This window comes from Trichomonas vaginalis, chromosome I (assembly GCF_026262505.1).
Source record: "Trichomonas vaginalis G3 chromosome I, whole genome shotgun sequence".
NCBI lineage: Eukaryota > Parabasalia > Trichomonadida > Trichomonadidae > Trichomonas > Trichomonas vaginalis.
The window spans coordinates 4,966,737-4,983,347 of NC_067203.1; the positions used below are offsets into that span (position 1 = coordinate 4,966,737).

General features: G+C 31.8%; 8 protein-coding genes across 8 annotated transcripts, besides 2 other annotated features; 4 read left to right on the forward strand and 4 right to left on the reverse strand.

Moving 5' to 3' along the window:
* Nucleotides 1-734: 734 nt before the first annotated feature.
* TVAGG3_0931290 (myotrophin family) lies at nucleotides 735-2,708 on the reverse strand (the record flags this gene model as incomplete). Its single annotated transcript, XM_001318971.1, has 1 exon — nucleotides 735-2,708. One exon carries the CDS (start codon nucleotides 2,706-2,708, stop codon nucleotides 735-737), a length of 1,974 nt encoding a protein of 657 aa, XP_001319006.1.
* Nucleotides 2,709-3,096: 388 nt separating this feature from the next.
* Nucleotides 3,097-3,145: a mobile genetic element.
* Nucleotides 3,146-3,225: 80 nt separating this feature from the next.
* TVAGG3_0931310 (acetylation-dependent protein binding) lies at nucleotides 3,226-4,114 on the reverse strand (the record flags this gene model as incomplete). The annotated part of the gene is made up of 1 exon (XM_001318970.1): nucleotides 3,548-4,114. One exon carries the CDS (start codon nucleotides 4,112-4,114, stop codon nucleotides 3,548-3,550), a length of 567 nt encoding a protein of 188 aa, XP_001319005.1.
* A 583-nt stretch (nucleotides 4,115-4,697) lies between these two features.
* Nucleotides 4,698-5,737: a mobile genetic element.
* A 143-nt stretch (nucleotides 5,738-5,880) lies between these two features.
* Nucleotides 5,881-8,699, forward strand: TVAGG3_0931330 (proprotein convertase subtilisin/kexin-related family; the record flags this gene model as incomplete). The annotated part of the gene is made up of 1 exon (XM_001318969.1): nucleotides 5,881-8,583. One exon carries the CDS (start codon nucleotides 5,881-5,883, stop codon nucleotides 8,581-8,583), a length of 2,703 nt encoding a protein of 900 aa, XP_001319004.1.
* A 995-nt stretch (nucleotides 8,700-9,694) lies between these two features.
* TVAGG3_0931340 (VID27 cytoplasmic protein family) lies at nucleotides 9,695-11,229 on the forward strand (the record flags this gene model as incomplete). The annotated part of the gene is made up of 1 exon (XM_001318968.1): nucleotides 9,714-11,204. The coding sequence occupies one exon, from the start codon at nucleotides 9,714-9,716 to the stop codon at nucleotides 11,202-11,204; it is 1,491 nt and encodes a 496-aa protein (XP_001319003.1).
* Nucleotides 11,230-11,472: 243 nt separating this feature from the next.
* Nucleotides 11,473-11,652, reverse strand: TVAGG3_0931350 (uncharacterized protein; the record flags this gene model as incomplete). The annotated part of the gene is made up of 1 exon (XM_001318967.1): nucleotides 11,473-11,652. One exon carries the CDS (start codon nucleotides 11,650-11,652, stop codon nucleotides 11,473-11,475), a length of 180 nt encoding a protein of 59 aa, XP_001319002.1.
* Nucleotides 11,653-11,687: 35 nt separating this feature from the next.
* Nucleotides 11,688-12,236, forward strand: TVAGG3_0931360 (BUD31-like protein; the record flags this gene model as incomplete). Its single annotated transcript, XM_001318966.1, has 1 exon — nucleotides 11,688-12,236. The coding sequence occupies one exon, from the start codon at nucleotides 11,688-11,690 to the stop codon at nucleotides 12,234-12,236; it is 549 nt and encodes a 182-aa protein (XP_001319001.1).
* A 227-nt stretch (nucleotides 12,237-12,463) lies between these two features.
* TVAGG3_0931370 (uncharacterized protein) lies at nucleotides 12,464-13,709 on the reverse strand (the record flags this gene model as incomplete). The annotated part of the gene is made up of 1 exon (XM_001318965.1): nucleotides 12,492-13,703. The coding sequence occupies one exon, from the start codon at nucleotides 13,701-13,703 to the stop codon at nucleotides 12,492-12,494; it is 1,212 nt and encodes a 403-aa protein (XP_001319000.1).
* Nucleotides 13,710-14,480: 771 nt separating this feature from the next.
* Nucleotides 14,481-16,411, forward strand: TVAGG3_0931380 (uncharacterized protein; the record flags this gene model as incomplete). The annotated part of the gene is made up of 1 exon (XM_001318964.1): nucleotides 14,492-14,929. The coding sequence occupies one exon, from the start codon at nucleotides 14,492-14,494 to the stop codon at nucleotides 14,927-14,929; it is 438 nt and encodes a 145-aa protein (XP_001318999.1).
* Nucleotides 16,412-16,611: the final 200 nt, after the last annotated feature.

Below are 16,611 nucleotides of genomic sequence, written 5' to 3' on the forward strand. Positions count from 1 at the left end.
TAAGCAGCGACCAATATTTGCAAACATATATTTAGTAAGTTCTAACTAGCTTATACAATGGAGTATGCTCCCGGATACAACAATCATATGATCTCATTTTATAATTTACTCCAAACATTCACAAAACAATGGCAGGTAAGTATCAAAAACATGAATTGCTAAAATCATCTTCAAAATATCAATAATATGAATGTTTTGTTTACACTCTGAAATAGTTGGAATAAATATGTTGATACTGAAGTAATTCGTATTTCGACAAAGAAATGGTCTACTTTCCTTGTCTTTTATCGGATGTTTCAAAATTTTTGAAATTTCCACTCAAAAGATAAGGAATGTGGACCTTTCTTTGAAGTGCTTTCGTGGTATGAACGATAAAGTATATTATCTTTTGTTTTTGAATCAGATAGCATTTATATTTCGAAAGTCAGACCCAATAACAGATAGTGATAAACTTTTGCATGCTTATATTTGTAAATTATGATTTCTTAACATAGGGACAATATCATTGTTGCGGAAGAACAATTAAAAGCCTTAAGAAATAGAAAATCGACAAAAAAAGGATCAAAAAGTTATTTTTTAATTTTTAATTTTTTTTTAATTTTAATTTTATTTTTTAAAAAAATCGTGCAGCTTTACATGTCACTTTGTGAAATCGTAGCACCATGTGAAACAAGAAAATCAGCTAGGCCAGTGCGGTACTTTTCTCTTGCAATGTCAAGAACTGTTTTTCCATCTTAATCTTTTTCATTAATATTTATACCATGTGAAATAAGAAGTTTGGCTGTATCTTTATCATATTGGTTTGCTGTACAATGAAGAGCTGTTTTTCCATTATTATCTTTTTCATTGACATTTGCACCGTGTGAAATAAGAAGTTCGGCTATTTCTTTACTATTTCTTCCCGCTGCTTTATGAAGAGCGGTTTCGCCATTATTATCTTTTTCATTAATATTTGCACCATGTAAAATTAGAAGCTCAGCTATTTCACTATAATTATATTGTGCTGTTTCATGAAGAGCGGTTTGGCCATAATTATCTGTTTCATTGATGGTTGCACCATGTGAAATAAGAAGTTCGGCTGTTTCTTTATTATTAGAAGATGCTGCTATATGAAGAGCGTTTTCTTTATTTTTATCTTTTTCATTGATGTTTGCCCCATGTGAAATAAGAAGTTCGGCTACTTCTTTACTATTAAATTGTGCTGTTTCATGAAGAGCGGTTTGGCCATAATTATCTGTTTCATTGATGGTTGCACCATGTGAAATAAGAAGTTCGGCTGTTTCTTTATTATTAGAAGATGCTGCTATATGAAGAGCGTTTTCTTTATTTTTATCTTTTTCATTGATGTTTGCACCATATGAAATAAGAAGTTCGGCTACTTCTTTACTATTAAATTGTGCTGCTTTATGAAGAGCGGTTTGGCCATAATTATCTGTTTCATTGATGGTTGCGCCATGTGAAATAAGAAGTTCGGCTGTTTCTTTATTATTAGAAGATGCTGCTTTATGAAGAGCGGTTTGGCCATAATTATCTTTTTCATTGACATTTGCACCATGTGAAATAAGAAGTTCGGCTATTTCTTTACTATTATTTTGTGTTGCTTTATAAAGAGCGGTTTCTTCATCATAACCTTGCTCATTGACATTTGCACCATGCGAAATAAGAAGTTCGGCGATTTCTTTATTATTAGAAAATGCTATGTAATGAAGAGCAGTATCATCATTATCATCTTTTTCATTGACATTTGTACCGTGTGAAATAAGAAGTTCGGCTGTTTCTTTACTATTATATTCTGCTGCTATATGAAGAGCGGTTTCTTTATTTTTACCTTTTTCATTGATGTTTGCACCATATGAAATAAGCAGTTGGGCGATTTCTTTATTATTATTAAATGCTGCTTTATGAAGTGCGGGTTCTCCATAATTATCTTTTTCATTGACATTTGCACCATGTGAAAGGAAGTATTCGCATAGGGATGGAAGACCAAATGTGATTGAATAAATAAAGCATCTGTCGACATCATTAGTTTGATCGAAACGAACTAATAATGATTCAAGATTATGATATTTTTCGCAATCATATAAAACGACATTCATATCGTATTCATTCACCAAGAATGTAACAAAATCGATGTTGTGTGAAATAATTGCATATTCCATGCAATCTGCATCTGGCCTTTGATCTTTCAAACATTCATTCATGATCTCTGGATTTCCACCTAAAAATGAAAAATGAAGACATTTTCGAGTTATTGGTGAGTTAAATTTTGTTCTTAAAAACTTGAAACAATCAACTGCTCCGTGGTAACAACATAATTCAAGTAATGAATATCCTCTGGGATTAGGTGGATATAAGTAGCTATGAAGTTTTTGATCTTTATCAAATCCTTCTCTTTCAGTGATTGCAATGAATGCTTCTATGTTGTTATTCATAATTGCTCTGAAGATTGGATTTTCTAAAAAGGTTTTGAGTAATTGTTCTGTTTCTTCTGTTTTGCTCAATTTAATTCCGTATTCTTCATCAAAAAGAACCACAGAAAGCGTCGGAATATCAGGTACCGTCGTTACGTGAAAATCATCAATAATGAATTTTGCAAGTTTCAAGTATGACTTTGTATAGCGGTTATTATAAGGAATGAAGTCCAAAATATCTTTTACAAGATATGCTGGGCGATATTTCTTTGAATCAATAAGTTCTGTTTTGATCATTTTGTAAATTGAGCTTAAATCTTCTTCATTTTCCGTTTTTAACTGATACAATGCAGCATATAAATCAATGTAATTTTTGTTGACACTTCACAGTTCATTGTATTTCTCTCGACGAATGTCTTGATTGGACATTTAAAAATTTTAAAAGTCCGAAATCGGCATTTTACCTCATTAAATATCTTTTTAATCCATTATAAGAAAATAATTCCATGCTAAACATGTTGAAAACAATGTACACAAAGATTTCGGAAATAACACTAAAAAAACAAAATATATTTGCATTCTATTAATGTGGCCGTTTCTGGATGATAAACCCAAAATCTGGGGAGGGTTCTTGGGGAAAAAATAATCTTGTCTTAAAAGCAGGGAAATAAATAAAAATAATTTAATTTTCTTAAGGGTGCACACGAGAGGATCATGTAAACTTCAGAATTTAGAACCTTATTTTTATTGCATATTCATCGAGAAAATAAACTAACGAATCCCTCAAAATTGAGAGGGTAATCCTCCTCCTCTCAAATAAACGTACATACGGGTGCACCCTTAATCAAAATGATGTTATATGAGCATTTTAGTAGTTAATATTAGTTAACGTTAAATAAAAATTCAAACCACTTTTTTAAAAGCAATATACTTGTTATTTAATAGTACTCGTGAAAACCTTCAAGAATATCATAAATGCATCTTTTGAGTTCTCATATTATCAAAGAAGAATTCTCTTTATTAAATCAGATGTCTTATAAGTCTTTACAAAAACAAAATACATTCAATATTATATTCAAAATAACACATAAAAGTTGAATCATTATTAAGAATAAGAAAAAAAACAAATAATAGCTTTATTCACTATCTTCAGCGTGCTGACTTTCATCTGCAGTTTCCATTGATTCGGTTGCAGCTTCATCATTTTGTTGATTTTGATCTTCATCATCATTTATTTTATTTTGATCATCATCATGCGGTATATTTTCTGTAGAATGTCCCGATCGATTAAGTTCTGGCGGTCTATTTGCCAAATGTTCATTTAATTGAGTTACTGCAGTTTCTAGTTTTATTTTTAGTTCTTCATCATGAGAATTTGGTTTCTGTTCGTATTGTTTTTGTGTCAATGTAGCAATATCGCATGCCATGAATGTAATCATCGAATTCTCCCCATTAAATAATTTAGCATTTTCGTATATTAGTTTAACATCATCAACAAAGTCCTTTGCTGTTTTATATTCATTCGAATGAAGTTTTTTCTTGATTGTAGATAAATCAATTGGATTTTTAACAATTTCCAAATAATTAGGGGCGCCATCTTTAATTGGATCGACTGGAGCTCTAAACTTTGTTGTTAAAGGCCACTTCATCAACTCGCCTAGTGTTTTAGAACACCATTCATGATCATATGTTCCTGTGCTCATTGAAAAAATGGCAAAAATAAAATGTTTTTAAATGTTTTTTGCACACAATTCAATGATATAATAACGTGATTTAATCGCATGAAGTTCTATTTTAGATAAAAGATAAGGAATCTAATAACAATGAATTGTAAGTTATCATTACACTATTAACGCATATGCTTCATAAAATTTAATATAGAATCGCTGATTCATCTATAAATGAAATTTTAACAAATTGGACATGCTTTTAGCATGCATAGAATTGTATGCTAAACATAAAAGCAGCCACTCAAATGTTAGCAACAATGAGGGTGAAACAGATTTATGAAGTTTATATAATATTATTGCAAAGCTTAGTTTTGGGGAATTAACTAGTTTTATTACAGCAGAAACACTAAGATAAGGCTATTTTTAATAATTTAAAGATATCAAACATTCTGCTTCAGTTTAACTCACTAATTCAAAATCAATTTATGAAAGATGCCGTCATTTAAGACGTCATGGAATATAATATGAAAGTATGTTAAAATTTATGTGGACAAAACTCTCGGCGTTTAATTTTGAACCTTACTCAGAATGTTTCCTGCATCAGCAAAAAATTTAAGGGTGCACACGAGAGGATCATGTAAACTTCAGAATTTAGAACCTTATTTTTAGGCATTATCTTGGCTACCTATTTAGGCTCGAAAAGCAAAAAATATCAAAAAATACAACTTGACTCCATTATGACCCTTTCATGGAGGTAGTTTTTATCCGCTAGTATTTTCCCTTTAAATCTCTTTACAATTCGAAATCAAATTCAAAACTCAGTAGAAGAAAGGAAGAATCGACTTACTACGGTTGTAATACGAATAAATACATATATTTAATTATTTTTATTTACATAATAATTGTTTGAAGCTCATATTCCATCAAATTTTTAAATAAAAACATTAAAATGTTGAAAATGTTCATATATTTTAATAGGGTTTTGGCACTTTATTGAGGAATTACTACATACATGGTCGAACTGAACTTGATATTTTGAAATTTAAATTATTTATCAAAATTAAAATTTAACTTGAAATTTATAATTATTTAGTCATATTTTGCATAATTCTAAGTAGATTTTGTAAAAAATCAAGAAAGAAAAAATTTAACGTGCTTTATTTTTTCTTTTTTATAATAATACATATTATTATATAATTAACATATTCATAATGTTTCACCCTTTCAAAAATATAATCCTCCTCCTCTCAAATAAACGTACATACGGGTGGCCTCTTTTTTCAAAAAATTAAAATTTGAAATTTTGGGCTCAAATATTAGAGATTTTTTCAACCTTCAACGATATATGTTGTCTATATCAGACCTCCTTTCTTTTTGATACTTAACATTGTTCCTAAATCTTATCCGTTAAGGCTGTTCTGAAAATATTTTTTTTCGAAAAAATTCGAAAAAAATTCTTAAAATTCAAAAATCCCTTAATTCCTGAGGATTTTGGAAAAAAGTTTTTACATGAACATGTGTATATTATATGAAGTATATTGATAAGGTAAAAATCAAATTTTATTGCATATTCATCGAGAAAATAAACTAACGAATCCCTCAAAATTGAGAGGGTAATCCTCCTCCTCTCAAATAAACGTACATACGGGTGCACCCTTAAAATCAAGGAAAAAAAATCAAAAAGAAAGTGAAATGAGATTTCAGATAATGAATATTTAAAAATGATAAATGATTCTTCGTTAGAGAAATGCTACATGCAGAATACATTTTAAAAACAGAAAAGCTGACATAATTAAGAAATGAATTTATTCACTTTATTTTTTCAAGATTTATCGTTCAATTTCAATCAAGAAGTATACATAAGCTATGATCAAATAAACTACTCGCATAAATCGCATACGAAACAAGCAAATGGATACATTTATCTGACCAACAGAACGAGCTTTAAATATTTGGAGAAATTTACATCTAGTATTCTATTCAAATCAGAAAATGATGTGATATTCACAACAGGCAAGAAAATTGATTCAAATTTCACACATTTAATAAAAGAAAAATACAAAAATAGAATACTTCCAACAACATTAAATAGTGAAACATATGCTACTCCATTACCAGTTCAATATTACATAGAAAATACAGGTCAACAAACAGGAATTCCAAATGAAGATTTGAATATCACATCTGTATGGAAACAAAACATATATGGGAATAATATAAAGATTACTGTTACTGATAATGGATGCATCCCATCTGATCCAAGCATTTCAAAAAAATATGATGAAGCAAATTCATGGAATTTTGCTGAATCTTGCCTTACATTAGCTGTTTCTGATCCATACTGTAAAGAAGTACAACCGAATTACTCCGATGAATACTTCTTTCATGGGACATCTTGTGCTCATCTCGCCGGAGGATCAATGGATAGTAGATGCGGGCCAGGAATAGCACCCAAATCATCTATATCATGCATGAAGCTCGACGAATACTTAAATACGCATAATATGAAAGCTTTAATATCAATGTTATCAAAAATAAGAAATGTTGACGTAAATACTAATTCATGGGGTCCTGCATGTGATTTAAACAAAGATTTGCAAACAGCATTTTGTCCGCAATCAAGAAGACTCGAAGTTTATCAGAAAGCACTAGAACATACGATAGAAACAGGGAGAAATGGTCTAGGAACAATTATATTGTTTGCAGCAGGCAATGAAGGACATTTAGGAGATGATACTTCTTTCAAAATTTTAAATTGTGAAAGATATGTCATCGGAGTTGCAGCTTCAACAAATGAAGGCACTCGAGCTTTTTATTCTTCAAGAGGAAATTCTATTTTGGTTAATGCTCCAAGCGGAGGACGAGATTTTTACTCATATTCTGAAGAACATCTTCCAGGAATATATACAACAACAGGGTTTAAGTGCATGTCCAACTTTTCTGGAACATCAGCAGCAGCACCACAAGTAGCAGGAATCGTAGCTTTGATGCTAGAAGCAAATCCAAAATTATCATGGCGAGATGTTCAAGCAGTTCTCGCTATTACAAGCACAATCAATGATCCAACATGTCCATCATGGACTAAAAACAAAGCTGGCTACTACCATTCGCCTTATCATGGTTTCGGAAGAGCAAATGCAGGAAAAGCAGTAAATTTGGCCAAAAATTGGAAAAATTTACCAAACGAAACTACTCTAAAAGCAGAAAGATTGAACTTGGAGATATACCAATGTAGAAGCCCGGCTCATGATATATATTTGACGATAGAAAAAGACGATATAAATTTCATAGAAACCGTCGAACTTGAATACGAGCTAACTAGCAATGCTGTTGGCTTTTTAATGATAGATGTCGAATCTCCGAGTGGTACTAAAGTGAATGTTAAAGAAAATTCGATCCAAGAAGATATTGAAGTAAAATACACAAAATTTGTTTTAATTAGAGACTTTTTCGGAGAAAATGCAACGGGAGACTGGAAAGTATCCTTCAAAACAACTGGTTGCATACCAATTGTCCAGTTAAAGTCACTGAGAATCATTGTTCATGGAATGAAAAAATTTTATTTCAGAAGTTTACAAAAATTTGGTAAAAAATACCACAATTTTCTTCCAAGTCGATCGAAACACTTCAAGATAAAGGAGAGAACGATCATTTCTGAGTGTTGTAAGAACATTACATTGCATGCAACATATATAGACAAAGAGATCTACAATAAAACAATTGCTTGTTTGCTAATTGATGAAAAAGGAAGAAGAATGTCAATAGGAGATATAAATTTGACAGAAAAATTTGATATAAAGTTCCCTTGTATCTTCCAATCAAAGAGATTCATTCTGGCACTTGATTTACTAGAATACAAAGAAAGAGTCGCTATTTCTGTAAAAATTTTGCCACGTAAAAATGTAATTGAAGAAGGATTTGTCAAACCGCAAAAATTTGACACAATTATGACAGATAGTACAGAAAATACTACAGTTGATGTTAAATGGCAGTACTTTATGGACAAAGTTCCAAGATCTCTTTGGGGAAGTAGCGCGATTCTTTCTATATATGACTATGACAGAAAATCCATTCTTTACACAAGAAGAATTTTCAATACTGGAGAATTTAATTTGACATTGAGTCCGAAATTTAGTTGTCCTCACTGTGTTTTAGTTCTTACACCTGTACATCATTCATCTGATAGTACTTGTACAACATTCACGCAACCAGTTCATATAATAAAAGATGATGATGACAAGCCAAATGATTGGAATCCTTTCGGTTTCGATCCTTGTGAAAAAAGAATGATTAAAAGAAAAAGTGATATGTGGTTACTTGATGATGTTTTGTTGAGACCTGATTTCGTATTTTTAATGTTCTTCATCGGTTTTGTTATATTGATATATAAAGCTGCGTTAGAAAGGAATAAATACACCAGAATCAAACCCAAAGAGTTCAGCGATTTAGAAATGTTGGTTAAACTAGAATCTGACTCGGTGGAGTATGAGGAACAACCATAGATTGTTATTATTTTGTTTATTGTTTGTAAAATGTAATTATATTTAATTTCAATACAATTTTATTACAACATATGTTCAATTTCATCGAATGTTTGGTTTCAATACTCTAGTTAAACTAATACACGCATCAGAGAGAAAATATCGATTGAATTAATTCAAAATGATATTTCACACAAAATTAATTTCAATCATTAATAAGAACAATAATAAAAAGGTAATGTATAGTTGATAATGCATTTGGGTATTAATTTTTAAAGGATACGGATTTTATATTTAAAACAAAAAAAAACATAATAATATATTTATTTAATAGGTCATACTGAACTCCTACAATTAGAGGAAGGATGTTCTCGTCGCAATTCTCTTTCTTTTTTTCAAGAATAAGTGGTCAATAACTTTGTTTTCATTAGAAACAATTTATCTTGCTTCCCCAAGATCATAGGTATATATCCCAGTTCTGTATGGTGCTAAATCAAATTTGATGTTAGTATTAGAAAGTTTTCTGGTTAATTTTGTGAAACTTCGATAACAATTATTTACGGTAGGCTTTGTTATCTTGTGTGCTCAATGCAATGCAGTTGTTTGGATCGTTTTGGATAGGAGATAATAAATTTGTCGAAATATGCTTAAAAATGCAGGCCAAAAGACAATGATTTGAAGTAATTACGATTGGGTCTAAGAGTATATAGTGTTAAGTCTCGGTTTTAAGAATTGATAGAGTAAATTCGGATAAAATTTTCTGAGATATTCGCTTTTCACATACTCAATGGAGCCATCATCTAATTTTACTTTATAATATACGTAATCTTCTTTCCTAAATCCATCCAAAATTTGTAAAACTAATAAATCATCTGAAATCGATTCCAGAATGTTTCTATTAAGATTTTCGTTTTTAGGCTTGTTTTCCATTTTCTTTTTAAGATCTTCTGCATATTGCGCAACTAATTCGTCACATCCCATATTTTCTTCAAGAACCCATGAATTTTCACTATCAGGGAATCCCACCCACTTCACATAATACATTTTTGATTTCGCAATCTCTCTATGACATATAATTTTCTCAACTTCAAATACATTTTCATCTTCCATAATTGTTATTTTAGGGGGTAATAAAATAAAAAAAAATTTTGATGTCTTATAATACTGTAATTAGCTCAAAAGTACATGTATTTCAGTTCATTGAAGGCAATGTTAAAGACCATGGAAGTGAATTCGAAATAAAGATCTTCCAAAATAAGAATTTTGATGGTAGATTCCAACTTGTACAGTCATACAGCCAGGAAATCGTTCTTGAAGCTGCAATTCGAGATATCCTTAATGTACAATATATTAGTGCAGAGCAAAAAGCCTTCTTTGACGTTCGTTTCAACAATAAAATTCACAATTTTGCAATTGTTTTCAGCAATGATAGAGATTTAAGAGCATTTGTCCAAGCATATACCAAAGTCAGCTTCGAAAACAACGAAAGACGTCCAGTAGATGAATCAGATGCCGAAGATATCCTTAGATTTATGTCATACTTATCATTAGACGATCAGAAGCCTACAGGAGAAGAGCACAATGCTCGTCCAGTCGAATACACAACAACAGGAAGGAGTGATACCGGTAAAAACATCATTCTTCAATCAAGTGAGAGAAGAGGTGATGCTTTAGTTCTTAGAAAATACGATTCGAAGTGCTCGGTTGGTATGTTTGATATTAACGATAATTGCAAGTTCATGCAAGCCATTCCAACTCTTCAAACAGATATCGGAACTACATTGCTCGCAAAAGACATGTTACGCTTCAACGATGAAAAGTCTCTTTACCTCCTCGATGATAATAACGAGAAAACAATTTACAACTTAGATTTAAACCGCGGAGACGTAATCAGCCATTTCGACACTTCCTACAACGGAGCTCCCCAGACAGTTCTCAAGATTATGCCTGCCTCCGATGGAAATGACGAGTCTACGTTCCTCGGATTTAATTCTAGAAACACTTTGAGATTTGATCCAAGAATTGAACAACTTGCAGAGAAATCCGACTACAAGAGCGATAACAAATTTACTGCAGGCAAAGCCTCGTGCTCTGGAAAGCTCGCAATGGGCTCTGCGAACGGAATTCTTAGATTATATTCCGCACCATGCAAGAACCGTGCAACAACTCAATTCCAAGTCAATGTCGGTGATCAGCCAATCACATGCATTGATATATCAATCGATGAAGAGTGGGTTGTCACTGCATCTCCTTATTATATCTCATTAGTCAATACTTTCATTCCATCTTCTGGCAAATTAGCCTTTAATGCTGCCATGGGCCGTGAGAAGCCTCCGTGCATGAGATTGATCATTAATCCAGAACATCAGCAAATTTTGGCGAAATACCACGGAGGAGACATTCCTGTCTTCTCTTCCGTCAAGTTCGAGTCAAGAGGTGCCAAACCAATTGCAATTGTCGCAACAATTGGAACCGCAATCGTTTCTTGGGACTTCAAGAGAATTATTGAAGGAAAAAGACCAACTTACTCGATTTCTCTTATTGGTGGCGAGGTCCTCGTTGATAATAAACCAATCGAGAAGACTCGTGACATCTTGTTTATGTCAGAAAACCAAATTAATTTTGTTAACATGCATAAGTAAGAATATTCTTTATTTTTGTTGTTGTACAACATTAATTCAAGTTATTTAATAAAGATATTTTTAATTTTTATTCTAAATTTGCTTTATTTTTTTGATAAATTTGGTTTGAAAGCAATTTAAAGCTAAGTGATCATAAATTATATGATTTTAGGTCATTTAATTATGTAATTAACAGGAAAACTTCATCACATTTTCATTAATTTTCTTTTTTTATTAACGAAAACAGACGAAGAGAAATTATTTTGAAGTATACTAATCATTTGTGGGGTTACTCTTTGTTCTTTGTCAGTTCATTAATTCCAAGACGTTTATCAATTCTTTTTAAAATATAAGGAGCTTGTTCAGGTAAAGCATATATAATTGGGAAAGAAAAGATATACTCTGCCTTCTTCTCTTGTACTTTTTGGATTTGCTTTGGAGGCTGAAGATGTGGAGGTACTTCAGTCATAATTTTCTTGAAAAAAGTGACAAATTTAAAAAAAAATGGATCCAAGAGTGAGAAAACGGAGTTCTTTGAAGCCACCACCAGGTTGGGATGAAATATCTGCAGAAGTTATGCGATTAAATGAAGAAATGAGAGCGGCAGAAACTTCTACGTATCAAGAAGAAAATAATAAAGAAAAGATGTGGAAAGTAATGCGTTGCAATTGGAAGAGAAGCAGAATTATTTACGAAATGAGATACAAAAGTCATACGATGTCAAAAGAATTATATGAATGGATAGTTAGACAAGGATATGCAGATAATAATTTAATAGACTACTGGAGAAAACCTGGTTACGATAGATTATGTTGTGTAGCCTGTGCAGCTCGTAATTCTGACCATGGCGGTACTTGCATCTGCAGAGTTCCAAGAAACAAAAGACAAAAAGATCTCAAATGCTTCCATTGTGGCTGTCCTGGTTGCTGTTCTGGAGATTTTAGTGATTCTGACAACGAAGAAGAGCCAAAACAGGAAACAGAGCCACAAAAACAAGAACAAGAACCAACAAAACAAGAACAAGAACCACCAAAACCTGAAAACAACCAATAGAAAACAAATTACAAAACAAAAAAAAATAATATTCAAAATTAAGTCCGAAAAAGATCTTTTGAGGCCTGAGATTTTATTACCTTGGTTAATTAGATATTGTTTACTCATTATTACGATTTAGAAATTCATATTTCAAAAATATTATTTTTATTTTCTTTATTTTTATGATAACATATATTGTCTGTAATAAAAAGTCTAAATACTAATTACTGTAAGCTTAATGATAGTTAAAAATAAAGATAAATATCAAAATTTTTAATGACTGTTTGAAACTTCAACGTATAATGAATTTTCCTCTTCTTCGCCAGCGTCTTCTTCCTCTTCATATGACTCAGAAGGCTTTGCATCGCTAGTTTTCATATCCTGTTTGCTATCTACAGTATTATTTCCTGATTTTGTATTTGTCCTCGATTTGAGAGATTCTTTGGTCGATTCCTTGGTCGACTCTTTTGTAGAATCCTTTGTTGACTCATGAGTTGCTGTTTTTGTGGAATGTTTTGAAGCAGAAGAATCTTGAGTGTTTGCAGCTGAGCTCTTTGCACTGGAGTTCTTTGTTTTAGTGTGGAGACTCCTAAGAGTTGTATTTGTCTTCATATCTTCATTTGATATCTCTGTTGTATCGGCAACAGGGATTCTTTCGTATGCAGTTTCACGCTCAATCATCTTAGCGCGAAGTTCAAGCATCATTCTTGTTGCTGGACCAATTTCATGTGTTCCATCAAATTGGAACAGTTCGTAAAGGTTTTCACCGGTCTTTGTAACGATAGCCTCCTTTGGAGCAGTATCCTGAGTTGGTTGTATGAAGGTTTTAGTCTGTAGAGAAGTCAATGTTGGAGTTAATCCGGTATAATGTTCACGAGTTGAGAGAGCGGAGCTCTTTGACTTCAATGAGCGGCTTGCGATTGATTTCGGAGCTTCTGATGGCTGCTTTGACTTGTCATCTCTCTTAGAATGTCTGTGAGAAGATTTGGATTCATTTGTCATTGTTGGAGCACGAGATTCAAGAAGATTTGTAAATTCTGACATATCCTGCGACTTGAGATATGTGTTATGTGGTTGATTTTGTTGTGTAGAAAGAGAAATGGATGGTTTCGGAAGTTTTTGATTTTCGCCATCTTGTGTTTCAGTATATGTCTTAATATCCATTTCTGTCCTGATTTGTTTGAATAATGGTTTCTTCGGATCGAGGTTCAGCTTTCTGGCAATGTATTTATGTGTTCTTTCTTGTTTGATTACGTCTTTGCTTTCGATGGAAGCCTCCTTAAAGGCAGCATCCATTTGATGTGTCTTTAAAAAGTCCATAACAAACTCTTGTGCAATGCGATTTGCAAGTGTATCTGGCTGTGCTTTAAATTTGGAGTCAAAATTCTTTGTGTGGTTAACTATAGCATCAGCGATGGAATTGAGATAGATGGCGCGGATTACCTCAATGCTGGTGTCGATGTTTTGAAAGTTCTTCTTGCTCATCCAATTTTCTGCGGTGTAAGGATAACGCCACATTATCGTCGTCCGATAATTGGAATCAATTTTTCTTACATTTTAGTAATATTTCATACTGACAATAGGAGTGAGAATGCATTTGTAGTGTTAATTCTAAAATTCTTTATCATTTTCGGGCTATTTTCTAAACATTTGTCACTTTTATTTCAATTTTGTTCAGCCGATTTGTATCTTCATGCACCTTAACAACAGTCTAAATTTGGTTTTCTTTATAGAAAATGGCTTCAAAAAAAGAAATTAATCAAATTGTATTCAATATCAGCTCTCTATGATTAAAATTCCATAGCCAATGGAACTTCTCAATGAAGTTTATTGATTTTTTCATTCATGCAAGAGCTATTGCTTGTAAAAATACATTATATTCATCCAATAATTCTAATGAGTGATATGTTCAGCTTCATTATCTTAAAATTTGTTTGTTGGGTATATGTGAGATAGAATGGAAGTATCTTGGAATTCCTAAAAAAATTCGAAAATTAAAAAAATAAATTATAAAAATACATTTTGATTCTAAAATTTTTATAAAACAAAAAAATTTTGAGAAACATAAAATATACCATTAAGTTATATTTTATCTTGGTATTCTATTTTTCATGGAATTATATTAAAATTATAGTTTTTCAAATTTGATTTTTTCATTTGGCATGTTCAGATTCAAAAATGATGCTATTTCCAAAATAAATCTTATAACTGTGCAAATACTTCTCTTAAAAAGCCTTAATAAATTCATAACTTGACGTTAACTCTAGATTTAAATGACTCAAACTCCTACTGAAGTTATCCCAAGCTCAACTACAATAGAACCTGAAGAATCGAAGTATAGAGGGCAAGTTGAAGATATCAAGAGGCGTTCCAATGATATTTTAGAACGAATTCAGGATTTCGAGAACAATAGTAAAGCTTTAAGAGAACAACAAGAATACGAAAGAGAAAGGAAAATGAAAGACCGCTTAAGACTTAAAAAGAGTGATCCTTTTACACCGAGAACTTTTGAATCACTTCACGAAGAAGAATTAGATCTTAGAGCACAATTACAACGTCTTAAAAAGAAAAATTCACGATTAAAGAGTCAAATGGATGACATGAAAAAGCTATTAGCTGATTCAGAGGCAAAGGAGCGGGAACTACAAGATGAACTCGATTTTACATACCAAAAACGTCTTCTATTAAGCAAAAAGCTCGAAGATATTTAATTTGTTTGTAATAAAATCTATAATTTTTATTAATAGGGTTCTTCATATAATTTTTTTAAATATATTCAAAATCAGGATCAGGGGAAGCAAAACTTTGTGTCTTTCCATACTTTTCTTGATAAAATGTTAAAAAATATGAGATGTCAACAAGTAATTACGGAAGGTTTCTGGATCATGAAAAAGAATATGTTAGTATCACATATGTGATTATAATAGAAGTCAGTTAAAAATAAAACAATTTAAACAAATATTGCATTAAAATTCATAATAAACTAAATTACAGTTGGCTCTCTTGTTCAACCGGAGTTTGCAGCTTATCCTCATCAAGCATTTTATTATCATCGTCATCGAATTTGAAATCTTCATCGGTTTTACGCTTGGTGTTGCGGATGATTCTTCTATATCTCTTCTTTGGTAAACTAGCCTTTTCAAGAGCCCTTTGTTCACGTAGTTTCTTCTTATGACAATAAGAAATAATACGGTAAATAATACATCCAACAGCACATCCAGAAAAAATAACAATAAGAACAATTGAAATGATGTTACTGTATTTATCATCTACCTCTGGTGGTGGGAAATCGTTGACAAATTCACCAAGGAAGAATTTATCTTCAGTTGTATTGAGGAATTGTGTAATATTTGTCTCAGGAATAATGTCTTCGCAGTGAACTGTAATATTTAAGTCTGATGAAATGTTGACTTCTTCATTTGTTTTTTCGATGAAGAACAATGCAGGATCATCAGCAGAAGAAACTCCTTGGAATCTATTGTTTCCGGAATATCTTCTTGGAATCAAATCATTTCTTTTAATATTTAGATAATCGTATTCACCTAATTGATAGTTAACTTTGTAATTAAAAGAACCGTATGCAGCATTGAAGAAGCAAAAACCTGTTTCATTGTCAAGAGTACCATTTGAAACTTTGAAAGAATAATCTCTTTGATTTGTGACAAGTCTGCTGGAGCATGAGTCAGGAAAGATAGCGTAAGAAAATTTAACGTTTGTTGCTGCAGGAGCTCGGATTCTAACGTATCCAGTTGTGGAACCGAACCAATATCCGGAAATATTATACGTAGAGTTAACAATTTTGATATCTCCAACATTTTCACATTCTCCATCCTCTTGATTAAGGCATACAGATGCTGATGCATTGACAAGATAATCGAAAATTAAAACTGTTTTTGGCTTAGTTATTTGCAGACAAATTAAAGATCCATCAACTACAGCAAAATGGTGTTGTCCTGTGGTGTCAATCTTAAATGCATCGTCGCAGTCAGCACGATTGATCAGCAATTACAATATAAGATTCTGCCTTCAAATGAGGACACAATCCTCTAATGGACATGTCCTCATCATGCTCGGGCCATTTTACATTGACTAAGGAATAAGATCCAAAATTGAACAGAAGGATCAGATATAATTGTATTCACAATATCAACGATAAGGAAATCAGTATGAATTATATCATTGTCTATATCCTGTAAAATTTAATAATTTTAACTTTTTATCCTTTGAATTCTCAAAAAACTAAACAACATCCGATATTCATAGTACATAAGTAGCATGAAACATATAAATTCAAACCTAAAAGAATCTAGAAAGAATGTATTCAAATAAAATTCTTCAGAGAAAGCAAATCTCTTGCAGGTTTTTAGCAACATAAACGTTGTAACTCCATACT